Source organism: Mobula hypostoma, chromosome 6, assembly GCF_963921235.1.
Source record: "Mobula hypostoma chromosome 6, sMobHyp1.1, whole genome shotgun sequence".
NCBI lineage: Eukaryota > Metazoa > Chordata > Chondrichthyes > Myliobatiformes > Myliobatidae > Mobula > Mobula hypostoma.
Window position 1 is genome coordinate 168,762,996 of NC_086102.1, and position 26,450 is coordinate 168,789,445.

At 40.3% G+C, this 26,450-nt stretch overlaps 2 protein-coding genes across 9 annotated transcripts in view; both read left to right on the plus strand.

The window, feature by feature from the left end:
- The window catches only part of myo3b (myosin IIIB), a 488,192-nt gene extending 473,515 nt beyond the window's left edge, over positions 1-14,677 (plus strand). For all 8 annotated transcript variants that reach the window (XR_010018457.1, XM_063052211.1, XM_063052213.1 and 5 more), the window contains one exon: positions 14,035-14,677. The gene's annotated coding sequence lies outside the window, so the exon portion shown is untranslated. The remainder of the gene's footprint in view (positions 1-14,034) is intronic.
- A 2,891-nt stretch (positions 14,678-17,568) lies between these two features.
- On the plus strand, positions 17,569-18,858 carry sp5a (Sp5 transcription factor a). Its single transcript, XM_063052595.1, has 2 exons — positions 17,569-17,619; positions 17,782-18,858. Exons 1-2 carry the CDS (start codon positions 17,569-17,571, stop codon positions 18,856-18,858), a joined length of 1,128 nt encoding a protein of 375 aa, XP_062908665.1.
- Positions 18,859-26,450: the final 7,592 nt, after the last annotated feature.

Below are 26,450 nucleotides of genomic sequence, written 5' to 3' on the forward strand. Positions count from 1 at the left end.
AGAATATATGAGATCCAGGCTGTGAGAGCAAACTGTTAGTCATCTACATTGATGAGTTGGATGAAAATGTAGGAAGCACGATTACGCTATAATTGCTGGTAAAATGAACAGTGAAGAAGATTGTCTATGGTTACAGTAGGATGCAAATCAACACAGAAAATGGGCAAATGGAAATCAACCCAAAGAAGTGTGAAATGATGCATTTTAAGAAGTTAGAACCAGGCTAGGGCATACACGGTGAATGACAGGGCCTGGGGGAGTGTTATTTAACAACAAGGTCTTGAGATACAAGTACACAGTTTCATGAAAGGGGCAATACAGGCAGTCAGAATGGTGAAGAAGGTGTATGCTTATCTTCATTGGCTGAGTGATAAGTATAGGTATTGGGATATCACATTACAGTTGTACAAATCATTGGGTTAGGCTGCATTTAGAATATTGCATGCTGTTTTGGATGACATGCTAAAGAGATGTGATAAAGCCAGAGGGGGTACAGAGAAGATTCACAAGGATGTTGCTACAAATGGAGAGCTTTGAGCTATGAGGAGGGACTGGAGAAGTTGCAACAGTTTTTTCCTGGAGCGAAAGAGACTGTGGGGTAATATTGTAGAGGCTTATGAGGGGCATAAGTTGGGTAGATAGTGGCAGTCTTCTTCTCAAGGCATGGGAGTTTAAAGCTAGAGAGCAAAGGTTTAAGGTGAGAGTGGAAAGATATGAAAGTTTTTTGCAGAGGGAGGTGGATATATGGAATGAGCTGCCAGAGGAGATGAGAGTGGTAGGAAGAATTACAACGTTTAACTAATATTTGGACAGATAAATGGACAGGGGCATAGGTCAGATGCACACAAATTGGATTTGCGTGAATAGGTATTTTGGTCAGCATGGGTAAGTTATGCTGAGGGGCCTATTTCTATGTGTACAGAATTATGAATTTTTGAATCTGCTATTCATAAATAATCCCAAGCATTCTCTTTGACTCCCAATATTTAATGTTATGTTGTGTGTAGATCATAATTCCCTTTAATAAATAGTATAGGATTTAATTTTTATCACCTATTTTTACAATGTTTCAGAGTTTACTTTATTCTCATTTATACAGTATAGCCTTATCTTTATTTCATGTTTTGTAAAATATTTAATGCATTAGCTAAAAATTATACAAATTCTAGTTTGCATTTGATGGTAATTCTCACTTTGACCCGTCACACAGTCTGTTAGTTTACTTTGCTATTGCTGGAAAGAGAGATTATCTAAACCAGGGGTTCCCAAACTTTTTTTATGTCATGGACACCTACCATTAATCAAAGGATCCAGACGCCAAGTTGGGACCCCCGATCCAAATTGATGTCCAATAGCAAACAACATCTGAGAAGGGAAAATACACCACCGATTTTGGGCCACTTTCTTCAAGATCAGTAGGAGAACTTGTTACACATCCAATGTCCTTTGTTTCAGCTCAGGCATTGCTGAGATGCTCATTAACATTCTGAAAGAAAGTTTTTTTGATGAAAGGAATCTATTTCAAGGGATCAAACATGAAGATCTACGAAAGGTCAACGGGAATCTTGGAGCTACAATTATAGTCATGGAGTTTGCAGAAGGAATGGTTAGTTGCAAGGGCAGAGTGGTGAATGGGTTTTATTTTGGAAGGAAGGAATAATGAAGATCTATTTCAAGGACAGCAATGCCAAAGGATAATAGTTGGTAATACACACAAAATGCTGGAGGAACTCAGCAGGCCTGGCACCAGTCCCGCTGAAGGGTCTTGACCCTAAACGTCAACTGCACGCTTTTCCATAGATGCTGCCTGGCCTGCTGAGTTCCTCCAGCATTTTGTGTGAGTTGTTTGGATTTCTAGCATCTGCAGATTTTCTCTTGTTTGTGATAGTAATTGGTAAATTGGTTTATTATTGTCGCATGTACAGTGGGAAAAAATTGTTTTGCATTCCATCCATGAAGATAATTTCATTATATCAGTACATTGAGATAGCACAAGAAAAGAGCAGTAACTGAATGCAGAATAAGAGTTACAGTGAAAGTGCAGCGCATCCAGACAATAAGGTAAATGTCATAACAGAGTAGGTTGTAAGGTCGAGTCCATTTTATCATACAGGCAGACCATTCAACAGTGTTATAACAATGGGACAGAAGCTGTCCCTGATCCTGTTGGTACATGCTTTCAGGTTTTTATATCTGATGGAAAGGATGAAAAGCTAGAATGCCCAGGGTGGGTGGGGTGTTGGATTATGATGGCTGTTTTACCGACGCAGTGCAAAGTGTAGGAAGAGTCCATGGAAGAGAGGCCAATCACAGACAAGAGCCTGCCAAAGGGTCTCGGCCTGAAACATTGACTGTACTCTTTCCATAGAGAGGGCCTGCTGAGTTCCTCCAACATTTTGTGTGTGTTCGATGGAGGAGAGGCTGATTTGTTGAGCTGTGTCCTTAATTCTCTACACTTTCTTGTGGTCATGGACAGAGCATTTTCAATGCCATCTGAATAGAATGCTTTGTGTGCACCATTTTGTTCTGTGGGGACAATTTGAATTTTTATAGCCTTCTGAAGAAGTAGAGGTGCCGGTGCCCTTTCTTGGCCATGGTGTCCACATGGTTGGACTACGACTGTGTATCAGGGATGTTTACTGCTGGAATTTGAAGCTTTCAATCCTCTTAGCCTCAGAACCATTGAAATAAACAGGGCCACTCCTTTCCTGAGGTCAATGACTAGCTCTTTTGTTTTGTTGACATTGAGACTCGGCCCTCCGTGGTGGCGACGTCTGCGAACTTATAGATGGTGTTACTGCAGCATCTGACCTTGCATTTGTGAGTGTATAGTGAGCAGAATAAGGGGCTGAGTATGCAGTCTTGTGGGTGCCAGTACTGAGGATAATCCTGGCAGAATGTTGCTACCTAGTCTTACTGATCACAATTTCTTGGTGAAGAAGTCAATGATCCAGTGGCAAAGGGATGTGTTGAATCCCAAGTCTAGAAGTTTGGAAGTGAATTTGCTTGGAATTACGGTTGGGTATCTCTTATGTAAACATTTCCCAATTACCCCTCTCCTTCCCTACTGCTACAATTATTAGTGATCTTTCAGGCTAGGCAAAATTAGTTAGGCCCATGTTATCAAACCAGATTACAGCACCTCTAAGAATGTTGCAGCTGTATAAAACTCTTCTTAGACCACAATTAGAGTATTATGTTCGGTTCTGGGTGCCTCATTATAGAAAAATGTGGAAACTTTAGAATTGAATTGACTTTATTCCTTACACCCTTCACATACATGAGGAGTAAAAATCTTTATGTTACGTCTCCATCTAAATGTGAAATGTGCAATCATAGTAATTTATAATAAATAGAACAGTCAATGTAATATAGAGTACACTCAAATCAGCGTGAGTTCATCAGTCTGATGGCCTGGTGGAAGAAGCCATCCTGGACCCCATTGGTCCTGGCTTTTATGCTGCGGTACCGCTTCCCGGATGGTAGCAGCTGGAATAGATTGTGGTTGGGATGGTTTGGGTCCCCAATGATCCTATGGGCCCTTTTTACACACCTGTCCTTGTAAATGTCCTGAATCATGGGAAGTTCACAACTACAGATGCGCCGGGCTGTTCGCACCACTCTCTGCAGCATCCTGCGAGTAAGGGAGGTACAGTTCCCATACCAGGCAGTGATGCAGCCAGTCAGGATGCTCTCAATTGTGCCCCTGTAGAAAGTTCTTGGGATTTGGGGGCCTATATCAAACTTCTTCAACTGTCTTAGGTGGAAGAGGCGCTGTTGTGCCTTTTTCACCACACAGCTGGTGTGTACAGATCATGTGAGGTCCTCGGTGATGTGGATGCCGAGGAACTTGAAGCTGTTTACCCTCTCAACCCCAGATCCATTGATGTCAATAGGGGTCAGCCCGTCTCCATTCCTCCTGTAATCCACAACCAGCTCCTTTGTTTTTGCGACATTGAAGGAGAGGTTGCTTTCTTGACACCACTGTGTCAGAGAGATGACTTCTTCCCTGTAGGCCACATTGTTTGAGAAGGCTAATCAATGTAGTGTCATCGGCAAATTTAATTAGTAGATTGGAGCTGTGGGTGGCGATACAGTCATGGGTATACAGGGAGTAAAGGAGGGAACTGAGTACGCAGCCATGAGAGGCTCCTGTATTGAGAGTCAGAGGGTTGGAGGTGAGGGATCCCACTCTTACAACCTGCTGGTGATCTGACCGGAAGTCCAGGATCCGGCTGCACAAGGCAGGGTCAAGGCCGAAGTCTCTGAGCTTCTTGTCGAGCCTGAATGGAACTATGGTGTTGAATGCTGAACTGTAGTCCAAGAACAGCATTCTTACATAAGCATCCTTCTTCTCCAGATGTGTAAGGACAGTATTTATAGTTGTGGCTATTGCATCACCTGTCGATCAGTTGTGTCGGTAGGCAAATTGTAGGGGGTCCAGTTTGGGTAGTAGCAAGCTGCAGATGTAATCCTTGACCAGCCTCTCAAAGCATTTGCTTATTATTGAGGTGAAGTGTGACAGGACGCCAGTTGTTCTGGCATGTTACCTTGGTCTTTTTTGGTACAGGGACAATGGTGGATAATTTGAAGTAGGAGGGCACTCTACACTGGGAGAGGATGCAGAGGAGATTAACCAGGATGATACCTGGATTAGAGAGCATGTCTTATGAGTAACAGTCGAGCGAGCTACGGCTTTTCACTTTGAAGTAGTGGAGGAAAAGAGGTAATTTGATAGAGGTGTATAAGATGATAGGGGCATAAATAATGGACAGCTGGCACCTTTTCTGCAGGGAAGAAATGACGAATGCAAGGGGGCATAATTTTAAGGTGCTTGGAGGAAAGTGTAAGGGAATATCAGAGGCAGGGTTTTTTTTACAGAGGGAGTGCTGGGTGTGTGGATTGTGCTGCTAGGGGTGGTGATAGAGGCAGCTATATTGGAGACATTTAAAAGATTCAGATAGGCACATGGATGAAATAAAAATGGAGTGCTATGCTGGTGGAAAGTGTTAGATTGATTCTCAGAGTAGGATAAAAGGTCAGCACAACTTCATGGACTGAAGGGCTTGTCCTATGCTGTGCTGTTCTGTGTTCCATGTTAAACCTCCAACTCAGCTAAAATGTTGATGATGATTGTCAAGAAGAGTGTTCAATGCCTCTGCTTTGGTGCTCACCATTGTTTTATGCTAACTGATCCAAGCCTATGTTTGGGCATTTGTGAAGTTAATGCCCCATTACAGTTGCCAGATGCCCTAGAATAAATTTTAAACAATGACATTGCATTTACAAAGGCTTATTAGCATTTAACTCACTCCAATGTTTCTGAGAGAGTATGTAAAAGTATGTATGATTGATAGGTAAAATACTTAAGGGGAACACAAGGGGGAACATCTTCATGCAGAGGGTGATGAGAGTGTGGAATATGGGTTCAATTCCAGCATTGAAGAGAAATTTGTATAAGCACATGGATTGGAGGGAAATGGAAGACTATGGTCCAGGTGTAGGTTGATGAGAATAAGCAGAATAATAGTTCAGCATGGACTAGATGGGCTGAAGGGCCTGTTTCTGGGCTGAAGTGTTCTATGACTTGAAGTATTGTACTTTTCAGAAATGAGAATGCTAGTTGCCTTGCTTTTAACTGACATCTTTCTGTCTTTTAATCTCATGTTTGCACGTTATCCCATTGTAAAGCAGTTTGAACTCTATCATTGGTATGAAAAGTGCTCTCTAGATAAGTTATTATTATTATTATTTTTATTTTATTCTCAGCTCAAGCTGGGCATAGCCAAGAAAACCCATTTCTCAATTGCTAAGAACTTTAAGACTATTCTAGTGGTGTTTAGTTTTGTGGTTTTTTGGAGCTTTACATAAATATTGCTGTGTAACCCTAATTGTTTAATGCTATTGTCTACTAACATTGGGATTATACCAGTTGTAGATATTACTATTGGGACAATGTGTACCTTATTCATACACCATAGTCTTTCCATTTCCTCTTTTATTCAGCATATTTCTGGTATTATTATTATTATTATTATCATCTCTTTCACCATGAATGTTTAAAAATGTCACCAGTTGTGATTCAATTATAATTAGTGTGTTCTCCCACATTCAGCATTGTCACTTGATTTGATCTGTGTCATATTATCAAGTCAAGTCAAGTCAGGTTTATTATCGTTTAATTATATACATGCAATACCGTCAAATGAGACAACATTTCTCCAAACCAGGGTGTGAAGCACCATAGTATACATAACACATAATAACTTATGAAAGTAGGGAGAAATCGACAGATGGAGTACAGTACACATAAATAAAGTGCATAAATTAAATATTGTACGGTACAGAACAGATTAACCAGTGGCACTTCGAAAGCAATATGGCAGGGAGTGGCCTGAGGGAATAAACTGTTTCCCATCCTAACCGTTTGTGATTTTATGCATCAGAGTCTCCAACCTGATGGTAGAAAGTCAAAGAGAATGCTGGATGGATGGGTGGGATCCTCGATAATACTAAGGGCCTTGCAAATGCAGCGCTCCTGATAAATGTCCCCGATGGATGGTAGGGAGACCCTTATGATCCTCTTAGCTGTTCTCACAGTCCTTTGTAGGGACTTCTGGTCTGATGTACAGCTGCTCCCATACCAGAGGAGATGCAACTGGGAGACATCATCTGCAATATATGAATCCTTTCATTTCGTCCTGGAAATAACAAGATAGTTATACCAATGTATAAATATCTGATTTACAATTGATTTTAGTATATGGATAATCCATGGACAAGAGACTGTCGACGCTGGAATGTGGAGCAAAACAAAACAAGATGCTGGAGGAACTCAGCAGATCAGGCAACATCTATGAAGGGAACAGAATATTTCAAGTCAAGGCCCTTCATCTGGACTGAAAAGTAGCAGGGAGATAGAGACTGTTAATAGATGACGGGACGGATTGGAGCAAGAGCTAGCAAGCAGTTTGTGCATCCAAATGAGGAGGGGTGATAAGCAAGTGGAGGAGGAAAGAAAGAAGATATCAGAAGTTGGATGGCAATAAGCAGGACGAGGAAAACACCTCTAACTCCACTTGGGCAGTCTACAAACCAGCAGCATAAACAGTACATTCTACAACTTGCACTAAATTGCTCCACCCTAGTCCATATTATCTCTCCTCCTGATCTACCCTGATTTTCCAATCCCCACTCGAGCATCCAGCGCCCTATTTCTTTCCCCGCCTCCACCCACTCTATATGCCCATCATGCACGTATACCTCCCACTTCCCCCACCCACCCCCACTGTTCCATCTGAGCTTCCCACCTCCCTCAATTAATTACTGGCTCCACCTTCCTCTCTATCAGATTCCATTTTCTTCAGCCTATCCACCTGTCTCCACCTATCCCCTCCCAGCCTCTGTTGCCATTTCCTCTCTTCCCTCCTCCATCTATCACCCCTCCTCACCCGGATCTACATATCACTAGCTAGCTCTTGCTCCACTCCTACCCGTCACCTTTGCATGAGGCCTACTTCCCCTTCGTCTTTCAGTCCAGATGAAGGGTCTCAACCCAAGTCTCAGACTGTCCATTTCCCTCCACAGGATGCTGCCTGGTGCACTGAGTTCCTCCAGCATTTTGATATGTATGTGTTTTGGCTGAATTAAAAGTAGTGAATTAAATAACATGGATACTTAATACTTGGGGAGTCTTTGATCGAACAGCAGCACAGACGCGGTAGAAGCATTCTCGCACGGGTCAGGAGCTGAGCTTGAAAAACCCAGTCACCATAAAAGAGAGGTGCCGTCATCATCAGAGTGGTCTGAGTCAGAGTGGTAAAGCTTTAGCTCAACGGGCTTTGGCAAGACAGGCGGAGATGAGGTAAGTACGTAAATTTATTTTTTAATTCTTTTTTCTTATTTAACTCTTAAAAGAATAGGGGGCATGTCTGCAGGGCCAGTGGTCTGTTCTCGGTGTTAGATGTGGGATTTCTGGGAGACTTGTGGGAATATCTGCACCAGGTGCACCAAGATACAGCTCCTTAAAGACCGTGTTAAGGAACTGGAGCTGCAGCTTGATGACCTTTGGTTTGTTAGAGAAAGTGAGGAGGTCATAGACAGGAGCTACAGGGAGGTAGTCACCCAATGCTACAGGAGACAGATAAACATGTGACTGTCAAGAGAGGGAAGGGAAAACTTCAGATAGTGGAGAGCATCCTGTGGCTATTCCCCTTAACAATAAGTACTCTATTTTGTGTACGGTTGGAGGGGGACAACTTACCTGGGGGAAGCAACAGTGACCATGCCTCTGGCACTGAGTCTGGTCCTGTGGCTCAAAAGAGGATGGCATCAGTAACAGGGGACTCTCTAGTTAGGGGGACAGATAGGTGATTCCGTGGGTGCAAAAAAGAAACACGGATGATAGTTTGCCTCCCAGGTGCCAGGGTCCGCAATGGTTCTGAATGAGTCCAAGATATCCTGAAAAGGGAGTGTGAGCAGCCAGAAGTCATGGTAATATGAATGTAAGGAAGGACAAGCCAATGATTGGGTACGAATGCAGACAATGCGAAGAGTTAAATTGTACCACAGAGGCAAAATTCAAAAGGGCGAAGAATGCAGGACTGAAGGTGCTGTATTTATATGCACATAGTATTCTCAATAAGGTGAACGAAGTGGAGCAATTAGAAATTGGTCAGTATGATGTTGTGGGCATCATTGAGACGTGGCTAAAAGAAGGCCATAGTTGGGAGCGTAATATCAAAGGATACAATTTGTATCAAAAGGACAGGCAGGAAGGCATTGGCAGTGGTGTGGCTCTGTTGGTAAGAGATGGAATTACACCTTTAGAAAGAGATGACATAGGGTCAGAGAATGTCAAATCTTTGTGGGTGGAGTTAAGAAACTACAAAGGAGAAAGAAACATTATGGGAATCGTATAGGCCTCCAAATAGTAGCCAAGATGTTGGGTTCAGATTGCAAAGAGAGCTGGAAAGGGAATGTAATAAGGGTATGTCACAATTGAAATGGTGGGCTTCAATATGCAAGGGGATTGGGAAAATCCTGTTGGTGTCAGATTGCAAGAGAGGGAATTTGGTGAATGCCTCCAAAATAGCTTTTTAGAGCAACTTGTGCTTGAGCCTACTCGGGGAAAGGTTATTTTAGATTGGGTGTTGTATAATAATCCAGATTTTATTAGGGAGCTAAAGGTAAAGGAACCTTTAGGAGGCAGTGATCATAATATGATTGAATTCATACCGCAATTTGAGAGGCAGAAGAATGAGTCAATGTATCAGTATCACAATGGAATAAAGGGAGTTACAGAGGAATGAAAGAGGAGCTTGCCCAGCTGAATTGGAGGAGGATACTGGTGGGGATAATGGCAGAACAGAGGTGGATGAAGTTTCTGAGAATGGTTCACAAAGAGCAAGATAGATATGTCCAACAGAAGAAGAAGTTCTCAAATGGCAAGGGTAAGAAACCATGGCTGACAAGGGAAGTTAAGAACCGCATAAAAGCCAAGGATGCGCATATAATGTAGTGAAAATGAGTGAGAAGTTAGATGATTGGGAAGTTTTTAAAATCCAACAAAAGGCAACTAAAAAAGCCATAAGAATGGAAAAGATGAAATATGAGGGCAGACTAGCCAACAAAATAAAGCAGGATACTAAAAGTTTTTTTCAGTTATACAAAGAGTAAAAGGGAGGTGAGAGTTGAAATTAAACCACTGGAAAATGATGCTGGTGAGGTAGTAATGGGGGATAAAGAAATTTCGGAAGAAATAAATAAGTACTTTGCATCATTCTCCACTGTGGAAGACACTAGCTGTGTGCCAGAGGTCCATGAGTGTCAGGAAGCAGGAGTGAGTGTCTTCTATTACAAAGGAAAAAGTGCTAGGCAAACTGAAAGGTCTTAAAGTGGATAAGTCACCTGGATCAGATTGAGAGCATCCCAGATTTATGAAAGAGGTTGCTGAAGAGATAGCAGAGGTATTGGTTATGATCTTTCAAGAAACACTTGATTCTGGCATAGATACGGAGTACTAGAAAATTGCAAATGTCACACTACTCTTTAAGAAGGGAAAAAGACAAAAGAAAGGAAGTTATAGGTCAGTTAGCCTAACCACAGTGGTAGGAAAATTGTCCATTATTAAGGATGATGTTTTGGGGTTCCTGGAGACTAATAATAAAATGTCAAAGTCAACATGGTTTCTGTAAAGGGAAATCTTGCTTGACAAATCTGTTAGAGTTCTTTGAGGAAGTAACAAGCAGGATGGACAAAGGAGAGGCAGTGAATGTCATTTACTTGGATTTTCAGAAGGCATTTGATAAGGTGCCACACATGAGACTGCTTAACAAGATAAAATCCCATGGCATTACAGGAAAGATAGCGGCATGGATAGAGGAATGGCTGACAGGCAGGAGGCAGTGAGTGGGAATAAAGGGGCCATTTTCTGGTTGGCGGCCGGTTACTAATCGTGTTCCTCAGGGGTCGGTATTGGCACCGTTACTTTTCACATTGTTTGTCAATGATTTACATAATGGAGTTAATGGCTTTGTGGCAAAGTTTGCAGTTGATACTAAGATAGGTGAAGGGATAGGTAGTGCTGAGGAAGCAATGCAATTGCAAAAGGACTTAGACAAATTGGAAGAATGGGCAAAAAAGTGGCAGATGGAATACAGTGTTGGGAAATGTACAATAATACATTTTGGTAAAAGGAATAAAAGTGCAGACTATTATCTAAATGGGGAGAAAATTCAAACATCAGAGGTACAGAGGGACTTGGGAGTCATTGTGCAAGACTCCTGGAGGGTTAATTTATAGATTGAGTCTATAGTAAAGAAGGCAAATGTAATGTTCGCATTAATGGCAAGGGGAATAGAATATAAAAGCAAGGAGATAATACTGAGGCTTTATTAGACACTAGTCAGGCCGCACTTGGAATATTGTCTAAGTTTTAGAAACATAGAAAACCTGCAGCACAATACAGGCCCTTTGGCCCACAAAGCTGTGCCGAAAATGTCCTTACCTTAGAAATTACCTCGGGATACCCTAGCCCTCTATTTTACTAATGTTCATGTATCTATCCAGGAGTCTCTTAAAAGACCCTATCATATCCGTCTCCACCATCGTCGCTGGCAGCCCATTCCACACACTCACCACTCTCTGCATAAAAAACTTACCCCTGACATCTTCTCTATACCTACCTCCAAGCACCTTAAAACTGTGCCCTCTTATGCTAGCCATTTCAACCCTGGGAAAAAGCCTCTGACTATTCACACAATCAATGCCTCTTATCATCTTACATACCTCTATTAGGTCACCTCTCATCCTCCATCACTCCAAGGAGTAAAGGCCAAGTTCACTCAACCTGTTCTCATAAGGCATGCTCCCCAATCCAGGCAACATCTTTGTAAATCTCCTCTGCATCCTTTCTATAGTTTCCACATACTTCCTGTAGTGAGGCGACCGGAACTGAGCACAGTACTCCAAGTGGGGTCTGACCAGGGTCCTATATAGTTGTAACATTACCTCTCGGCTCTTGAACTCAGTCCTATGGTTGATGAAGGCCAGTTGGGCTCCATATCTCAGAAAGGATGTGTTGCCATTGGAGGTAGTCCAGAGGAAGTTCACGAGGATGATTTCAGGAATGAATGGGTTAATATGTGAGAAGTGTTTGGCAGCTTTGGGTCTGTGCTCACTGGAATTTAGAAGGATGCAGAGGGATCTCATTGAAACCTACTGAATATTGAAAGGACTAGATAGGGTGGATGTGGAGAGGATGTTTCTTATGTTGGTGGGTGGGGGGGGGCGGGGGTGGTGACCAGAACTAAAGGCCACAGCTTCAAAGTTGAGGGCAACCCTTTAGAACAGAGGTAAGGAAGATTTTTTTTAACTAGAGTGTAGTGAATCTGTGGACTGCTCTACCACAGACAAGTGTGGAGGCCGAGACTGTGGGTATATTTAAAGTGAAACTTCATAGTTTTCTGATTGGTCAGGGCATCAAAAGTTATGGCAAGAAGGCAGGTGTACTGGGGTTGAGTGGGCTGCGGGAACAGCTATGATGAAATGGTGGAGCAAACTCAATAGGCTGAATTTCCTAATTCTGCTCCTCTGTCTTGTGGTAGTATGGTAAACTTTCCCTTTACATTGGAATGACAAATTCAAAGTACTTTCTTATGGTGTCTATAACAGCTGCAAGGATTCTCTTAATGACCTGACAACAATAAAATCCTGCTACTTCACACACAAAATTTATCCTCTGCAACACAAAAAGGGAAGATAGTGTTTTGCAGTTAGAAACAGACTAGTATAAATTCTCCAGTTAACGCCAAGCCTACCACAGTAATTAGTGTGTTATTTTAAAATAAAATAGAATTTACAAATGTTCATTGCTTACTTAACTAGATGGCTTAATATGTTCAACCAAATTTGTAGTTGAAACATAATATAAATGGTCGATAAAAATGTCACTGTACTAATTTGTGTAAACTGGTACTTTTCTAACTATATTTTTGTTAACTATATGTGCCTTCAGATTGTCTATCATAGCAAACTTGCAAAGTCTATAGAAGAATATGATGCAAGGGAGGGTCCAGTGTGATTTGAAATTATTCCTTTGGTTATTATTTGGCTCCTGGCCTCCGTTGTGATAGCAGAGGTGTATGCGAGAACAAAGGTGGCAGTCTACATGCTGCTGTTATGATACTTCCATTAACTGATACAAGATTAGCATTCTAATGATTGGGAACAATTTCTCCACCTACTCTAATGAGTTGGAATGGATTCTTTGCATGTTGGTCTCTTCTGTTGTCACTCATTTCAAAGAGATTTACTGGGGTACGCCATATCCAAAAGTGCTTTGGTGTCATCAAAAAATATTTTTCTAAAGAGATGGGAGCATGACAGTGCAATAATTAAATAGTAATGTAAATAATGCCAGAGTGCAACTTGTCAGAATTTCACTTCTGAACTGTTTACTCTTGCATATCACAGCAAAAATAGTATTGCGTAATTTGGATTCAAGAATGCACAGTAGTGTTAATTTGCATTTGGAATTTTGTCAAAAAGGTATGCAGGACTGTTTTGAAATTAAATTTCCAATTGAATATTACTCTTAGAATTAATGCAGAAAATTATTTGGATATGGCTAAGTTTTGCCAACTGGTCTCTGCACACATGCTCTGGGCATCATGACATCTATCCACTTACGTCATAATCCAATAGACTGCACACTGACTGGAGATCCAGGAAAACATAGACCAGACCGTGGAAGAGCCAGTCAGAAACAATTCTCTAAAATCCAAATGACAAACTCACTTTCTGTTTGTCTGAAGAAATGCAAATGAATCAATTTTATCGTGCACTTCGGTTTGAGAGAAATCTCAAGTTTATACTCATAATTACGATCTGAGACAGAATATTGGGGAAGTCCAGAACGAGGGGTCACAGTTTGAGGATAAAGGGGAAGCCTTTTAGGATTGAGATTAGGAAAAACTTCTTCACACAGAGAGTGGTGAATCTGTGGAATTCTCTGCCACAGGAAACAGTTGAGGCCAGTTCATTGGCTATATTTAAGAGGGAGTTGGATATGACCCTTGTGGCTACGGGGATCAGGGGGTATGGAGGGAAGGCTGGGGCGGGGTTCTGAGTTGGATGATCAGCCATGATCATAATAAATGGCGGTGCAGGCTCGAAGGGCCGAATGGCCAACTCCTGCACCTATTTTCTATGTTTCTATTACATGATAGCTCATGTCGATACTCAGAATTTTGTCTTTTGATGGAAGTAACTGAAGTACTGTGGATTGTTTAGACTTGTTGACCATATATGTTTCCTGCTGATGGTCCATTTGGATTTTTGTATCTTCATTTTTGATTAAATTTTATTTTAGATTTTGAGGAATCATGGTGAATGTGAATAAATAATAAGAACTTATTGTTTATTTGTACAGTATATTGAAATTGATAATGCAAGAGTTAAAATTTTCAACAACCAGTATATTTTATACTTATCTTTAAAGATATACTATCATATTTCTTGTTTTATTTTCAGGTTGATTTGAACTCTTGCTTGAAGACAAGTGCTTTCTGTATTAAATGCTTCAAAGAGCATAAACAATGGATATATAATTAGTATATTAATTAATGTGTAACCTAGAGATTTATGTTAAAATGAAATGCTTTCATGCAAGAATTAATAAAGCATTAAGAGGAGTTTGTTGTTAACATTGGTTGTATCACAGTGATATGTAAATATCTAAATGTTCACCTCTGTTTTTGAATAAAACTGAACAGTATTTAGAAACCACTATAACACCAAATATTGTTAAATGATTTTCAAATGCATTGCCAATTGTATTCCTACGTTAATCAAAAACTAGTAATTTATTTTTTAAAAACATTTGTTTTGATTGAGTTAAAAACTTTGCACAATGAAATGTAAAGTATTTTGACCACAAATGTTCTGCTTGATAATAAATTGAAATGTAGCTTGGTTTACTCACCAGGTGAACGATTTGCTCTTAATTAGCACATTTATGTGATGTAAAACATTGTTGGATGTCTCAGAAAATTTGGCAATGAACCCAAAGTAGTCTATAATTTTCAAATGAATATGTATTTGGGCCCCTTTAATGGTTTGAAAGTCATTCATACTAATCAATATTCAAGTAAAAGTATCAAGCTGAATAAAATGATGTAGAGAATGACATCTTGTTTTCTATTCATTGGAATTTTATGTTACCTAGATGTCAATAGCAACACATTTGCTAGATTAGTTGTGCTATTCATGATATAGTTCTACTATCAAATATTCAGTTCAATTTTCCAAATCGGCAAGCAGGTATGTGTCTTATTAAGATATTTCTAGAGGCACAGAGCGTGTGATAGAAGACCCGTATAACCACATAACATCAAAGGAGAGCTTGGCTTTATACACCCAGGTCTTGGCTCTTTTTCTTTCAGAATTCTGTTACCAATCTACCTAGACAAATTGCAATCATTGAAATAAAATGCCGCTAGTATATATTTTTTTAAAAAATCAAGGCTCCTAAAAAGCTTCCATATTATTTTTTAACCTTTGGGGAACTGTAACGTGAAATTTCATTGATTCGGAAGTCATAAAAGCTGGCTGTGTTACGCAACTATTAAACTGCCTGTGTGAGATTCAGATTTGTGAAGCTGGAACGGTGGAATTATTATGGATTTGGTTTGTTTCTTAAGACAAACCATACAGGCCAACTGTCTCAGGACGACCGGACAATTTGAAGTTTTCTGAAGAGGGTTGAAAGTAATTTTGATAATTTTTTTCTTAGTTTTCATTCCATTCAATTTTTGGTAAAAAAAAAATTAGGAACTCAACGTGTCTTTCATGTCTTTAGACCATTTTATGTTAAATATGTTTTTAAATAATAACTGCGAAAAAAGTCCAAGTTAAATGCATTAACTTGGCAGTACCCTGGCACAGCGTGAAACTCCCATCTCACCACGATTGAATCTGGAGCCGTGGGAGAGGACTTGACGCTCTAATCCCTTCAAAAGAGCCGCTCCATTTAAAACTATGCAAGTCTCAAAAGTCTTTGAGAGGATACCGATTGTTGCTACAGGAAAGGATGATAAAGATCTCTGTGTGTTATCGTTTAGAAGGATTTCGTTTGCAATGTGCGCACAATTGAAGTTAACGATTGCTGTCAGGATCATGTTACCTGAAGAAAACACTCTATAGTGTTTTCTTAAACTTTTTAAGTTAACCCAATGAGTAGCCTAACGTTGTTTTACTAAACGTTAGTTATCAGCTTATGCTTTGATATTCAGATATTCGCGTGTATTTCACGTCTGATGCTCGACCTGCCGCAGCAAAACTACATTTAAACTGAGTATCATTTTTCATATAAGCCCACGAACTATTAACTTGCAGCCAAAGGTGATGTTTGGCATGCTCCCTCTTTTTCAACGTGCCTTGGTTTCAGGTTCACTGGTCTTGTACTTGTAAATCTAACAAATAGAGTTGAATGGTGGAATTGATGTGTCCAAATTATTTCCATTGATAAGGCCGCTAGGTATAATCACTATACTGAACATATTAAAGATCATGCATGGATTATGGGGTAATATTTTTGTTTTGTCCCAATATATTGATAATTATATTTACTTGAAAATGTGTGCAGAAGAATACAATTGTTTTCGTAAAGGGTTGAACTAGTGACCGATTCCACTGCAGGTGTTGGGATGGAGGGTTTGAAAAACTGCTTAAGGCGGAGATCAGGCGGGGAAGAGAGAAATTGTTTCCACTTTCCTTGAACCGAGGTGCTCCGCCTCCGCAGCCTCTCACATTGCCACCACTTTAAGGAACGTAACAGAGCTATCAACAGCCTTCACTGCCAGACTCTGATCTCTGCACACTGGTCTCAAAATTAACGGGTACAGAAAAGGGGCAGATTAAAAAATCTGACAGTTACCATTTCTTAACATTTGATTATCCAGTTTCAATGGCATTGAAACATACATTGCGTCCCTCTTAATTAATCTATTTAAATACACCATAATCTTTTAAATTTAGTACGGGAATATTCACCCATTAATCATGCCTGTAATTGGTTTTAAGTTACTTTTATTTATATTTGCGTCATATATTGCATATGGTGGAAATTGGAGCATACAGTATATCTTAACGTAACAATTTTCTTTCGAAATTTGAGATGAATGGATAAATGTTAAACTTCTATCCCCAATGCTGCATATTTCTAACACGTGATACCTTCACAGCATTGACAGGGTGCTGGAGGCGTGATTCATTTACACATATGCTCCCAAGTAGTAGTGTACTGAAACTGTAAATATCTCTGGAGTGTAGTCTGACTTCAGAAGTTTAATAGAAGACATGCCTGTGATGTTGCCCGTCTACAAAGACTTTCATTAACTTTTTTCGATGTCAGCAACTCTTTCCATCGTTTAAACTGCGTGTAGTTTATGCTGTTCTCGATGCCGTCATTTATCTCCAATCGCTTTTATTTGCTAAAAGTCATCAACACAGTAATGTTGGAACAGATTTCCTAGAGATAACAAAGACACATTGTCACTTTGGGCTGTGCAACAAATCCTTAATTATAAAAAAGAGATCATATGACTTAAACATCCAATCGAACGGTCTCCTGGCGGCAGCAGTGCTTTGATCACGTAAATCCAATTATTTGTGTATATACATTTCCCACATAGTGATTACTTCATTAATTGTCCCGCCTTTATCTCCTCCTTTACCATCCCCCCTAATAATCAGTTCTTTTATACATACCAACAAACACGCCATAGGAGCTTTGTGTATTCAAAGGATTTGGTTTCCCTTCTGAAAGACCCGCTATTCTTTGATGATTGGGCAGCGGCAAACTTCAAAGCCATAAATCTTTCTCCTGACTGGCTGGCGGTCTACCAAAGTCTTATCAAATTCTAAGAAGTGATCCCTCGACCACAGATATTCCAAGGATATCTCCGAATAGCAGGAGGAGGAAAGAAAGCTCTCCATGCGGCTGATTTCCCTTTAGTACCGGTTGAAATATCGAATCGTGCCTCCTTTCAACAATTTACACGGGGAATGGCTGCTGTAGCTGTTCTACGCAGTGATTCCCTGCAAGCATTTCTCCAGGTTAGTACATTTTTAAACATTTAAGAAATGTTATAATAGTTTTGGTTGTTCATCTCTTGAATCGTTTACGAAACAGTTATCAAACTTAGATCGATGCATGAGGAAAGTTTGAACACTTTACTGCAATAAATTAAAACTTTTTTTTCTTATTTCCCTGCTCAGGATCGCACTCCAAATTCTTCCCCTGAGTCGGCCAAGCAGTCTCCTCTGGCTCTTTTGGCTGCAACATGCAACCGGATCGGACAGACTGGGTCAGCTCACACTGATTTTTTCCAGATCCCATACGATCCATCTCTGAGTTCGCCGTCTCGCATCTTCCACCCCTGGAGTAACGAGATCCCGTCCAACCCAGGCGGGATGCCATCCCACTCCAGCCTAGCTCTAAGTCCTCCGAAAGTTCATCAGCTACCGCCACATCTTCAGACGCCCTACGGGTCACATGAACTTCCTCTCACTCCACCGGCGGAGCCGTCTTATCCGTTCGAACTATCCCCCGTCAAGATGCTGCCTTCATCTATGCAGACCTTAGCTTCGAGTTGCCAGCCGACCTATGTCCCCGCTGTCACCTATGGCACATCAACTCCCATCAGTTCAGCGATGACAGGGTTTGTTCCAACAGGATCCACCTTACTTTCACATCAGCACAGGCACATGTCTCCCAACCAAGTAGAGGACGTACCGTGGTGGAGCATTCAACAGTGCAGCAGTGTCAGCCACTCCTCGTCCATTGCTCCACATCGCTTCCCTCTGCAACGTTCCTTGGTCTTGGGACATTCAGATTTCGCCCAGTACCAAACTCAGATAGCTGCCCTTCTTCATACTAAATCTCCACTGGCTACAGCCCGGAGGTGCAGAAGATGCCGCTGCCCCAATTGCCAGTCATCGAGCAATGGAGACGAGCCCGGCAAGAAGAAGCAGCACATTTGCCATATTCCGGGTTGCGGGAAGGTTTACGGCAAGACGTCTCACCTGAAGGCTCATCTGAGATGGCACACTGGCGAGAGGCCCTTCGTCTGCAACTGGTTGTTCTGCGGCAAAAGTTTCACTCGGTCGGATGAGCTGCAGAGGCATCTGAGGACTCACACTGGGGAGAAACGCTTTGCGTGCCCAGAATGTGGCAAAAGATTTATGAGAAGCGACCATCTGGCCAAGCACGTTAAAACACATCAAAACAAAAAATCAAAACTTAGCGTGGAAAATGTGAAAAGGGAAGACGGAAATATGTTAGGGCACAACTGAAAAGAGGGAAACAAACTGAGACAAAATGCGGGCTATTGATGCAACTAATTGCTTTGGTGGTGCAATATCCTTGAAAAAGGACTATTTTAAATGTATAAAAGAATTTGCCGTAAATACTTTCTGACAAATATGCTTCAGTTAATTTCACAATTGGTCGCTATGCTTCAATATGAAGTTGTATATATTTATAGGGATGTTAAATAAAACAAGCTGTTTAATTTTGGGATTTAAACGGAGTCCTTGCTGAAAGATCAGGTCTGCTGTGCATAGAGTACTTAATAGCTTTGGTCGAATGAACATGTTTTGTCTTTATTCTAGCTCAATGGGAAGTTTCAGCATGCTTTTTAAAACTTCACACTGCTGTATACCGAACCGACCTTCTACTGTGTGAAAAATAAAAGTCCGTTTGGCTTAAATTAAACTGCTCCCCACTGAGTCGGTCTGAGTTGATCTCTTGTGTTTGCTGTTAAGAAGTGTTTCATATTTACATGAGTTACGCAAACTCCGCAAAACATTACAGCAAAACAGCTCTTAAAGAATGACAACCGAAAAAAAGATTTAAAAAATAAAAAATCATTACGCTTAATTCCAAATATTTAGTCGATATTTATGAATGTTGTACTGTTTGTAGCATTACCTTTTCTCATTCTAAAATCAGAATTTGCAAGATGATGTTCTACGGGCTATTTTCAATTTCAAGTTTTGAATCTTGAGTTTGAAGAAACATGCTCTTAGTGTTTGAAGCAAATTGGCCATCTGACTACTGGCTGCTTTTTTTAACGTAGCTCTAGCCGTGGCTTTAACTTTCAAGGAAGAACCCCTGTATTGTATATACATGTGTCGGTCGGCGATTGCAGTTGGGCAATTGAAAGTGTGTTGTATAGCTTCCTCAGCAAAATAATATTTAACAGTTAAAATGAGAGGGCACGACGTGAGTTTGTTAAAAATATACCTACAGTACTTAAACTAGAAAGCAGTTACCCTTTTAAGTTAAACGGTCCTTCTGCAATTTTGAATGGCTGGGGGTTTAACCACAAATTTCTTCTATTGATCCAAAATAAAATTGTCATCTTCACATAAGAAGTGCACATCAGCAGATGTATCAGCCAGTGTATAAAGATCATTTCAAAGAACCACAGGATGCCTGCATTTTGTAGCATTACTTTACTCAGCGCTGAAATGATTCATTGAGGGCAATGGCTGAGATTTTTTCCCAGGTACGACACTTCACGATTGATTGTGTTTTGGCCTCTTCTTGGGGTGGATAGGAGGATTTTCCAGAAAGCACGTTTAGCATGTCCGTTTGCAGCGTATTCGAAATCAAACTTAAGATCTATAGAGAGCAAAGTTATATGGGTGTGAAATTTATCATTTTTCATCCAGATAAATGGCCGAATGCTTGGCCATTTAGTTAATCTAAAACTTCAGGTTTGAATAGACGTATTGCAATGTTATTTCATCCTTTCTCAGTGTAAACTCCATGAGCCAGATTAAAAACAATGTACGAAACCATTTTACTTGCTGAAATATGTTAATTGTTCACCTCTGTCAAAACCGTTAATGCTTTGCTCAGGCTACAATGGAGAATCGTCAAGATTCAAGTACATATGACGAGGAGAAAGTGTTTTAATTGTCGAGAGGCTAGCATGGTATTGTATTAGAATTAAATAGTAGTATTAGAGAAACCTTTTTTTTACCGCTAGCGCTTTAGTATTTAAGTATGGTGTTATTTATATCAAGTTTCCGTGACACAGAAATCTTATTCACGCGAAGAAAATAGCATTCGTATTTTATATATTCATATAGCCTGTCATGAAAAGTACACTTATTTATTTGTACATCGACGGTAAGTAAAAATATCCATTAATAAGTATCCTTTCTATATAAGTATGAAAGGATTTGATATAAATACGTTTGTTTGTACTGTTGCAGTGAGATTAGGCATGTCTACTACCCTCCTAAATCAATTGAGAAATACAAATACCTAAAACAGCCTATGACTTAATAAAATATAAATTCCATAGTGTTCTAGTAAGAACGTTTTCAAGGAAGTATCATGCAATATATGGGCCCTTCTGGGTATATTGTTTTTGATATAGTGCATTTTAAAAAAAATTGCTAGAGTATAAATCGAGATTCTGTTCCCTTGTTACAAAATGATCATAATCCGTTTTATTAATCTTTTCCTAGTTAGTTTTAAATATATCAACGCTTTCTTCTTGGAATTAGAAGTACGCCTTTGTGTCTTTAGATGACTTTATGACTGTTTGCTCAACCAAAGCAGAGGAAGTTGTAAATTTTACCCCCTCAAATAACTCTTCAGCATTAGTGTCAGAGGCAGCGACCAAGTATACACAATAGACACTTGATGATTCCATTTCTACCATCATCACATTCATTCTGTTAAATTGTAGTCCTTCAGCGAATTTCATATACTTTTTCCCAAACCAATTAGTGGTCTTTGTGCACTGGGTTAGATGTCTGGTGGTCAAATATACAACTTACACATGAAAGTCAAAAAGGGTTTGAAAACCAATTAAAGCATTTTAATTACATCCAGCCTTGACTGCGTGCTCCAGATAATTCTATGATAGTTTTTTTTCTCTCTCTCAGCGATTTACTTTAAATATGTTATCCGTTAACGTTGTATGATGTCCATTACACGGCAAGGAGATCGCAAAACGTAAAACTTACTCTTCTCAAATGACACAACCTTCAAGCTGTTCTTGGTCACCATCCGAGGATTTCTCACGGTAGCGCCATCTAAAGCAAATCGCAGTTTACATCAAAACTGTACCCTTCAAAGTCAAAAATTTTGATAATATCTTTTTCTTTGCGTGATCTTTTTCAATTAAATTTTTCTTGCTGGGAAATATGTATATGATTCGAATAAACTGTAAGGCCAGCAAGTACAAATGAAATGTAAATAGCAGATTGCGCATCAATAACTTTCACCTAATACTCTATGGCTGAGGTTACCCGTCTGTTATCTTTGCAGTTATCTGGCTGGGAAGTCAAAATATACATCACGGGTCATAATAATTACCATTCATCTCCTCATATTAGGGAATATTTGTGTTGGGCAAGTTTCATAAACCTTGGGGTCCACCTGCCAATGACAAGTGACCTAAAAGATGTAGCTCTGTTCAAAGGTGAACACAAAATAGACTATTTTTATCTAATTAAAATAAGTAGACACTGTATTTCAAATTATGCAAAGCAAAAACAAACTAATAAGTATGAACATTCTTCATAATCATATGTAGATCTTTAGAATCAGGGATTACTTCCACTCCTGCTGTAGCTCTGGTTCTATGGGTGCTGACGTGGCTACTGAGACTAATGTGAGGGTGCTGTTATTGCATTGCCTTCACTTTAAGGACTGGTGAATAAAGATTCCCAGCAGGCAATGAGGATGATGCATTTTTTTCATTATCTGATCCCAAGCTCTCTAAGCAGGCACTTTATTCTAAGCTCTGTCATAGGAAGAGATTACCAGATGCTATCAATTTTACCTAATTGAAATTGAGACTGTTCGAGAATACTCAGTAACACCCAACCCAATTCAAGCAGCTAGTGGGGCTGAGGAGGGGAATATGGGGCTAAGGAGGGGAATAAAGGATCTGCCATGATTGAATGGCAGAGCAGACTCAAGGGGCCAAATGGCCTAATTCTGCTCCTATGTCTTATGATCATATGGAGTCCATTTTTATTACTTACTGATTTATTTGAAAATAGAATCATAGTGTTATACAACAAAATGTTTCAGATTGTATGTTATTAAATAGTCCAAAAATGATAGTATTCAGCTGATTTCAAATTCATATTACCACTGCAGTCGATTGTGGCACCATCTCCTTTTGGGTTGACAGTCCCTCGTGGCCAAAAACAATTTATTTTCCCGTTTGTTATGTCAGGACAGAGGGTTTTGAAGAGCCCATTGCAGGACCTACATGGTTTGATGCAGGTTAGGCTAAGTGGTGCTTAACTGGGTGGGTAAATGTGTTGTTAGTGATGCAGTTCATTCTGCTGTTTGCACAGCTGTATAACGTGGTATTTCCAAAATCGACAAAGTCAGTGATCAAATGGTCTGATTGTGCTCCTATGTCTAATGGTCTAATATCCCATATCATTGTAATCACAATGTACTATCCCTCTTTGTCTCCACAATCTTCAAATCTGATCCATTCTTCCCTCTTCTTTCCTTTCTGTAATGATGGTTTAAATCCCATCTGCCCAAAGTGGTCTTTGTCAACAATGGATTATTCCCCAGAGGCGTCATCAAGGTCAGGGAGCATATGTGGAGAAAGAAAGCCCAGATGCTGCCTGATCTCTCAGTATTTCAAGCATTTTGTGTTTTTATTTCAGATGTTCAGTGTCTGCCTCAAGAAGATCATTACATTCTTTGTTTGAATGTAGTTATGAAACAGCCATAATGATGGAGGAACAGAATCTTATTTGGGGAGAATAAAGGAAGGTAGTGATGTAGTGTACCCGTTTTTTTAAAATAATTATCTCATTATCTTAAAAGTCAGTTTTACAGTTTCAGCTGTTGGCTGTGGTTTTGTTGATAGTACCGTAACCTCTGATTCCAGCTGTTGTATGGAAGTCCCAGCCTTCAGCTTGTGATCTTGTATGTTGCTTGGATTTCCAGCATCTGCAGAATCTCTCTTGCTTGAGCAAGAAAACGTTAGGTTTGCACTCCATTGCAGTACCAAAGGAATGCTACACTATCAAAGCTGTTGTCTTGAAATTCAGCTACAGATTGGCAAGTATGACATTTTGGCCATCTCTGAAACTTGGCTATAAGGATGACTGTCATTGGGAGCTGAACGTCCAAGGATATACAGTGTATCGGAAAAATAGGTTAGTAAGCAGAGGGAGTGGTGTGGCCCTGTGTATAAGAAATAATATTAAATCATTAGAAAGGGATGACATAGGATCAGAAGGGGTAGAGAAATGGCAAGGGTATAAGGACCCTAATGGCAGTTATATACAGGCCTCCAAACAGCAGCCGGGATGTGGATTATAAATCACAACAGGAGATAGAAAAGGCATGTCAGAAGGGCATGTCATGATAATCATTGGGGATTTTAACATGAAAGTGGATTGGGAAATCCAGGCCAGTACTGGACCTCAAGAGAGAGAATTTGTAGAGTGTCTAAGAGATGGCTTTTTAGAACAGCTTGTTGTTGAGTCCACTAGGGGATCAGCTGTGCTGAACTGGGTGTGGTGCAATGATCTGGAGGTGATAGGAGAGCTTAAGCTTAGGGAACCCTTAGGGAACAGTGATCACGATATGATCAAGTTCACTTTGAAATTTGAGAAGGAGAAACTAAGTTCCAATGTGTCAGTATTTCAGTGGAATAAAGGAAATTACAATGGCATGAGAGGGGAACTGGCCAAGGTTGACTGGAAAGAGACACTAGCAGGAAGGACAGCAGAGCAACAATGGCTGGAGTTTCAGTGAAAAATGAGGGAAGTGCAAGACAGATATATTCCAAATAAAAAGAAATTTTTGAATGGAAGAAGGACACTACCATAGCTGACATGTGAAGTCAGAGCCAAAGTAAAAGCAAAAGAGAGGGCATACAAGAAAGCCAACACTAGTGGGAAGGTAGAGGATTGGGAAGCTTTTAAAAACTTGCAGAAGGAAACTAAGAAGGTCATTAGGAAGAAAAAGATGAATTATGAAAGGAAGCTGGCGACTAATATCAAAGAAGATATTAAAAGCTTCTTTAAGTATATAAAAGGTAAAAGAGAGTTGAGGGTAGATATGGGACCAATAGAAAATGATGCTGGAGATATTGTATTGAAGACGCTGAGATGGCAGAGGAATTGAATGCGTATTTTTCTTCAGTCTTCACAGTGGAAGACATCCGCAGTATACCAGACATTCAAGAGTGTCAGGGAAGTGAAGTATGTGCAGTGAAAATTACAACTGAGAAGGTACTCAGGAAGTTTAATGGTCTGAGGGTGGATAAATCTCCTGGACCTGATGGAATGCACCCTCGGGTTCTGAAGGAAGTAGCTGGAGAAATTGCGGAGGCACTAACAATGATCTTTCAAGAATCGATAGATTCTGGCATCGTACCAGATGACTGGAAAATTGCAAATGTTACTCCGCTATTTAGGAAGAGTGGGAGGCAGCAGAAAGGAAACTATAGACCTGTTAGCCTGACATCAGTGGTTGGGAAGTTGTTGGAATCAATTGTTAGGGATGAGATTACGGAGTACCTGGAGGCACATGACAAGATAGGACAAAGCCAGCATGATTTCCTTAAAGGAAAATTCTGTCTGACTAACCTACTGCAATTTTTTGAGGAAATTATAAACAGGGTAGACAAAGGAGATGTAGTAGACATGGTGTATTTGGATTTTCAGAAGGCCTTTGACAAGGTGTCGCACTTGAGGCTGCATAGCAAGATAAGAGCCCATGGAATTACAAGGGAGTTACTAGCATGGGTGGAGCATTGGCTGATCAGCAGAAAACAGTGAGTGGGAATAAAGGGATCCTATTCTGCCAGTTACCAGTGGAGCTCCACAGGGTTCGGTGTTGGGACCGCTGCTTTTTTACTATGTATGTCAATGATTTGGACTATGGGATTTGTGGCTACATTTGCCGATGATACAAAGATAGGTGGAGGAGCGGGTAGTGTTGACAAAACAGAGAGCCTGCAGAGAGACTTAGATAGTTTAGGGGAATGGGCAAATAAGTGGCAAATGAAATGCAATGTTGGAAAGTGTATGGTCATGCACTTTGGTGGAAGAAATAAGTGGGCAGACTATTATTTAGATAGGGAGAGAATTCAAAATGCAGGGATGCAAAGGGACATGGGAGCCCTTGTGCAGGATACCCGAAAGGTTAACCTCCAGGTTGAGGTGGTGGTGAAGAAGGTGAATGTAACGTTGGCATTCATTTCTAGAGGTATAGAATATAAGAGCAGGGATGTGATGTTGAGGCTCTATAAGGCACTCGTGAGACCACACTTGGAGGTATTGTATGCAGTTTTGGGCTCCTTATTTTAGAAAGGATATTGGAGAGGGTTCAGAGAAGATTCACGAGAATGATTCCAGGAATGAAAGGGTTACCGTTCTTTCTGTCCCTGTCTCTAAACCTCTCTCTCTCTCTACCTATCTCTATTTCCGTCCCTGTCTGTCTGTCTGTCTGTCCTTCTCTCTCTCTGTCTTCTCCTTTCTTCTCTCCCACAGTCCCAAATCACCTACTCACTCCACCCATCATGGTGATGAGTCAATTTACCAGAGAGGGATACCTGTTCACTGATTGAGTGGTACTGCAACAACAACCTTTCACACAACATCAGCAAAACTAAAGAGCTGATTGTTAGCTTCAGGAAAGGGAAGAGGGAGATCATGCACTAGTCTACATTGAGTAATTGGCAGTGAAGAGTCAGTAACTTTAAATTGCTTGGCATTAGCATATTGGATGACCTGTCTAAGATGCCATCTTTGCAGGACCATTTCAATTAAGATGATCTTGCTAGAAAATATGTATATGCTTGGAATAAGCTCTAAGGCCAACAAGTATCAATGAAAATGCAAACCAATGCCTAGATGCAATCACTGGGAAT